The sequence below is a fragment of the Pteropus vampyrus genome, unplaced genomic scaffold, assembly GCF_000151845.1.
Source record: "Pteropus vampyrus isolate Shadow unplaced genomic scaffold, Pvam_2.0 Scaffold250, whole genome shotgun sequence".
Classification (NCBI taxonomy): domain Eukaryota; kingdom Metazoa; phylum Chordata; class Mammalia; order Chiroptera; family Pteropodidae; genus Pteropus; species Pteropus vampyrus.
This window is the reverse complement of record NW_011889031.1, coordinates 158549-164720: the sequence shown is the minus strand read 5'-3', so window position 1 is coordinate 164720 and position 6172 is coordinate 158549. Positions and strand designations below refer to the sequence as shown.

Sequence of the window (6172 nt, the reverse complement as noted above, 5' to 3'; positions counted from 1 at the left end):
GCCTGTCCCTGCCTGTAGCCGCTCCTCGGAGCCCTGCTCCCTGCTCGTGTCCCCGGCCCCTCCCCACGACCTGGTCTTTGAGAGCCTCCGGAATGCGAAGTGGGGAAAAGGGTTTCTGGAAGAGTGTCGCTTTTCCCGATCGGAGTTTCAGGGGGTGTGGAGAGGAGAGGGAGGGAGAGATTGGGGGGAGATGCCGGCCAGGTCGGGGGAGGTCCCCAAAACTGGACTTCTTGAGACCCAAACGGTTTGGAAGTCGTGACTCTAGGGGATTCTCGGTTTAAAGGTCACAGACCTGTGTCTCCATTATCTGGTGTGTGTGTGGGGGGGGAGGTCACATGGCTAGAGACCTCAGTACTAGCTCATCAGAGATCACGGAGAGATCTGCAGAGTCCTCCCAAAGACATGTACCCAGAGAACGGAGAGGGGTCCTGGTCAAGGGTCTTGGGGCTGGAGGATCTTGGACTACAAGGGCGGTGGTCTTAGGAGATGTCAGGGTGGATCCCGGAGGGGTGAGAAGCCAGTTTGGCGATCCCGGACCCAAGAGATAGCAGTCATGGGCTCTGGGGTACCAGGTTTGGGAGTCACCCAAAGAAGGAGGGAGTCCGTCCCAGGTTTGGAGGTGGTGGGGGGTCCCCAGTACCGTATCAGCGTGGTCCCACCGGGCTCCACGGTCAGCGGCGGCAGCAGCAGCAACAGCAGCGGTGGCAAAAACATCTCTGGGGACCCAGCTGTGGACCCAGGTGTCCAGAAGCTCAGTTTTCTTCCTCTCGAGACTCCGCCCCTGTTCACCGCCCACCTCCGGGTTTGGAGATGACCGAGACCTGAAGTCTCTCGGTGGGTGACACCGGCGAAAGTGGGTGGTGTTTTTGGAGGGTTGTGTGGAGTGTTTTTAGAGGGTTGCAAAGGGTCACTCACTGTCACATCCCACTCCCAACTTCGGTGGTGGTGGCGGTGGGGTCTCCTGTGCCCCCTGCCCGCATCCTTTAACTGCTATCGCTTTTACTTAGGACTTTCACTTCACTTTTTTGAGACTCATTAACCACAAGGGTTTTCTTGGGCAAGAGAAGGGAGGGGCGGGGCTGAGGGGAGGGAGAGAGGGTCGGACAAACGCCCTCTGTCCCATGGTAAGTGGGACTCTGAACGTGTCAGGACCCCCTGACTCCTATTGTTTTGTTTGGAAGATACTCAAACACAAATAAAAAGAAGCCCACAGTCCCACCACCACTGGAAAAGCACAAAAAGAATTGGCAGTGTCTGTCTCTGGACCTGCCCGCCCTCTTTCTGGGTGAAGCTTCTCAAATATTAACGAGCATCAGAAAACCTAGTTATACGGTAGCTTTCCGGCACCCCCCTCGGAGACTCTGATTTCGAAGGCCTGGGGGAGAGGCCGAGAAACCACATTTTTCATTTCTCAACAGACTCACTGATTATGGGGCAACAAGCGTTTCTGAGAAACTCTATTCAGTCTTTTTGGTTTTCCAGCTTAGATTTACATATCAATATCAGCAGACACATTTTTTAAGTAAATAAAAACTGACTTTACTCATTGATCAGCAACTTTTTTTTTCCTTCACTTAACCATATACCTTGGACTTACAAAAACAAAAAAAAATTGGACGTGACTTCCATATAGTCAAATGCACAGATCAAGCGCACAGTACTGTGGCTTTATTTATTTTCCCTGACATATTATGATGAAGATTTTTCAAGCATATAGCAAAGTTGAAAGAATTATGTAGTGCACCTGATGACCCACCACCTAGGTTCTGCAATTAACACATTTTTCTGGGTTTTCCCGTTACACAGCCATCCCTCTGTCTGTCTCTCTGTCCATCCAGCAACCCATCTGCTTTTACTGTCTGTATTTCGGATAAGTTGCAGACATCATATTTGTCACCTCCTAACCCGCGAGCACTTACGTCATCGCTTGATGGATTTTTACACACGTGAGAGAGAATATCCAGCTCCCCATAGGGCTCTCTGCTACTGTCAATGTCCCCCACAGGTGACGAACACCCTGATTTCTATGACCACACGTTCGTTTTGCTGTTCTTGAATGTCACCTAAAATGGATCACGTGAATTCCCTTTTGGTGTCCAATTGTTATCACTCCATATTAGGTTTTTGCCTGTCTTTAAAAAATCAGAGCACGCGGATTTACCTAATTCCTTTTTTCTTAAACATCGAGTCATGAAAAATTTCAAACACACTGCAATATTGAAAGAATTTTACCACGAACACTCATGCCCACAACCTAAATTTTCTCATGAACGTTTTGCTGTATCTGCACCATCACATTTCTACCCATCTCTCCATCTCTTTATCCCAGTGGTTCGCAAACTGGGGAGCTCTTTTCTTTCCAGGGGACGCTTGGCATTGTCTGGAGACACTTTTGTCTGTCGCAACTGGGCTGAGTGCTACTGGCATCTGGTGGACAGTGGCTAAGGAAGTTGTTAAACATTCTACAATGCATAGGACAACATAGAATTACCCAATCCCAAATGTCAGTAGTGCCAAGCTTGAATCCTTCTCTGTCCATTCCTCCATGCATCTCATTTTCTTGATTTCCGATTAAATTGCAGACCTCAGCATCCTTCATCCCTTACACTTCAATACACCTTACTCTTTAAACAGCTACATAGTATCCATAGTATGTAGTATATAGTATATATACTACATAGTATAAATGTAACACTGTATATCTTATGCCCTGTGTGAGTTATTCCCTCTTTTCAATATTATAAACAATGTGGAGGTAACGTCTGGACATGTATTTTTCTGTGTCTTTGCTCCATAATATCTACGTGTCAATGTCTAGAACTAAAATGGCTCCAGAAATGACCGAATTAAGTCATGGATCTTGACACACGTGACTTAGTTCTTCCCCAGAGAGGAACTAAGTGATGTCCTCTTCCAACGGTAGGGCCGTCGAAGCCCCGATGTCCCACAGCCTCACCGATGCTCCATGTCATCTGATGGGTAAAAAAGAAAAATGCTTTTTCGTCGTTGTTGAAATATTCGTTTCCCTGATGATTAATACCATTGAACATTTTTCTTTCTCTCTCTCTTTCTCTCTCTTTTTTTTGGTCATTTTTATTTCTTCCTTCAGGAATTTCTTTTATCTTTTGCATGCACACATACAAACACACGTAACCACACACACACACACAGACGAACACACTTCGAGACTCTTTTAAAACTCAGATAGTACTACAAGACTTGTTTAAAAGAAGTCCTACGACACCCCTCTTCCCATTTTTTCCCTCCTAAGAGGCGACCACTTTCGTTTCTTACAGCTGATAATTTCAGCATTAACTCTGAGTCTCTGAGGAAAACATTCGTATTGCTACTTCTTGATTTATCAGTTTTAGACATGGTCCTCTGCCCTCCCACTGTGGAAAATAAGGATTTAACTCTCTTTCCCGCCTCTGCCCACACTTCTTACACACACTCTTCCCCTTTCCTTTTTAGTATAGTTATGTAATAATTTTAGTTAGATCACTGCTCAGCATTTATCATCACTTTTCATCAGGGAAATGCATATTAAAATCTCAGTGCAATACCACTACGCTCTCACCAGACTGGCTAATATTAAAAAAAAAAAAAAGGAAAGAAAAACTAACAGTGACAAGCGTTGGTGAGGATGTGGAGCACCTGGAACTCTGATACATTGCAGGTGAGACTATAAAATGGCATAATCGTTTTGGGAAAATGGCTAGCAGTATGTGCTGAAGCTGAACATAGCATACCCTGTGACCTAGCGTTTTTGCTCGTGGGTACACTCAAGAGAAATGAGTACTCCTGTCACCAAAAGATAATCGGAAGGCATTTCTAGCAGCATTATCCGTGACAACTCCAAAGTGGGAACGACCTGTGTGTCTGGCAGGGTGAGAGTAGGCACAGTGTGGTGCATCGCCGTTCAATGGGTTCCTGCTCAGGAATAAGGAGAAATGAACGGATCATTCACACGACCTGGGTGACTCGCACAGACATAACGATGGGTAAAGAACACGGACTCGAAAGAGCCCACACTGCTCGCTGTGGACTGAACGCTGTGTCCTCCTCCGAGTCCACATGCTGAAGCCCAGTCCCCAGGGTGACGGCAGCTGGAGCTGGGCCCTTGGGAGCTGTCTGCCGTTCCAGGGAGCTCCTTCATCCCTTCTTCCGTGTGGGGGCGCAGTGTGAAGGCGTCCGGCTATTAACCAAGAAGCGGGCTTTCGCTGGACACCCAACCAATCAGTGCCTTGAGCTTGGACTTTTCAGATTCTAGAACCGTGAACTTCGATTTTTTTACAAGCCGCCCAACCTATGGTATTTTGGAATAGCGGCCCAAACGGACTAAAATGCCGTATGGTCCCATTCATATCAAATCCAAGAACAAGCAAAACGCGTCTCTCGTTGGAGAAGTCGGAACGGCGGCGGTCCTCGGGAGGGGCGTTGACAAGGAGGGGGCATGAGCGAGTGTCAGGGGTGCTGGAGAGGTTCTCTACCTCAGTCTGAGGGGTTGGTTACCTGGGTGTGTACATCGGCAAAAACCCCATCAAGCTGCAGATTTAAGGTTTTACATTTTACTTTGCGTAAGTTTTACTACCAAAAAAAAAAAATTTTTTTTTTTCAATATAAGGATGGTTGCCGGAAAAACAGTTCAGTGTTCACATTATTACAACTATGTAAATGCTATTCCCATCTACAAGGATTGGAAAGACCTGGAGGAGAGCAGACTCGGGCGGGTGTATTAGTCAGCTAATGCTGCGTAACAAATGATCCCCCAAACTGAGCGGCTTAGGACAGAAATAATCACTTGTTGTCTTTTGCGATCTCTCTGGGTATAGAAAGCAGCTTGGCCGTGAGCTCGCGGCCTATGGGGTTGCAGACGGGTGCCAGTGGAGATCGCCATCGTCCGAAGGCTTCGCTAAGGCGGGAGGATCTGCTTTTAATGGTGGGAGCCCCAGCTCTTGAGTTTTGGTTGCTTTGGGGATGCCGTAGCAGGAAGGTCCTTCAGGTGGACCCCCAAGTTCCAGGAAGCAGCACCAGGAGGAAGTGGGGCATTCAGTGAAGTGAAATCCTGAAAAAAAAAAAACAAAGGTTCGAGGCTCGTGGAGATAAGGAGGCAGGAGGGAGGCGGAAGTATCGCGAGAGAGAAAGTTTCGAGTAGGGAGACGAGAAGGGAGTCGGTTCCTCTTCCAGATGGTCCAGGCATGGCCATGGGAGGGGCTGCGGGGCGCGTGCGCCCCTCTGCGGGTGGGCGGGAAGTGTCCCCGGGATCAGCATAGGGAAGTTTCCTTCTCATTGCTTCTGGGTTTTCTTTTTAGCAAAAGAAATGAGAACGAAGAGTGGGAGGGGTGCCGCAGATTGAGGGAGAAACTGAGGAAATGATTTCTTAGCGAGCGGAGGAGAAAAGTGCGCATTGGGTCTGAGGGCGCACTCAAGGCGTGCGGTCACACACACACACACACACACACACACACACACGGTGGACACACGCGTGCGCACTCGCGAGCGCAGCTGGCCCAGGGGAGGCAGAGGGCGGCGTTTTAACCGGGGTGGGGGGTCGCCAGGCGGGTACTGTCGCGGGAGAAAGACCAAGAGGGTGGACGTTTCGTGCTCAAGGACGCGATGATGACGGACGGTGGTCGGAGGTAGAGTCTATTGCTCCTAAAGAAGGGACGACCCGGGAGGAGATGCAGGGTAGGCCCAAGGGATGAGAGATGCTGATGGCATCACAGAATCGAAAGGCCCTATGCGATTCGGTCCCGTTCCCTCTCTGACACCATCTCTTCCCCCTCCCCCGTGAGCGCTCCCGACGGGCCCATTGCCCTCCTTGCTGTTCCCCAAACACCCCAGACATACCCCCGCCTCGGGGCCTTTGCTGTTCTGTCTGTGCCATCTCCTCCAGGGCAGGGATCTTGGTCTGTTTCATCTGCCACCGTGTCTCCAGCACCCAGGAGAGTGCCTGGTATGTAGCACATGCTCGATAAATACTGTTAACAACCCAGCCTGAGCACCCGTCGCTCGGGGGGCTCTCCCTAACAAAGCAGACGGAGGGTCCGTTTCTCTACGGGAACTCTCACCACAACTCCCCCTCCTCTGTCTCAGCTGTTGGAATATTCAGTCTTCGACCCCTCATGATCTGCCCGCCTCGGATCCCGCGTCAAACAGTCCCAGCCCGCAA

At 49.4% G+C, this 6172-nt stretch overlaps 1 protein-coding gene across 1 annotated transcript in view; it reads right to left on the bottom strand.

The window, feature by feature from the left end:
* NAPSA (napsin A aspartic peptidase) overlaps positions 1-989 on the bottom strand; it is a 7998-nt gene extending 7009 nt beyond the window's left edge. The window contains exon 1 of the mRNA XM_011374494.2: positions 641-989. Within this exon, the coding sequence (XP_011372796.1) occupies positions 641-714 (74 nt within the window). The 5' untranslated portion in view covers positions 715-989. The remainder of the gene's footprint in view (positions 1-640) is intronic.
* Positions 990-6172: the final 5183 nt, after the last annotated feature.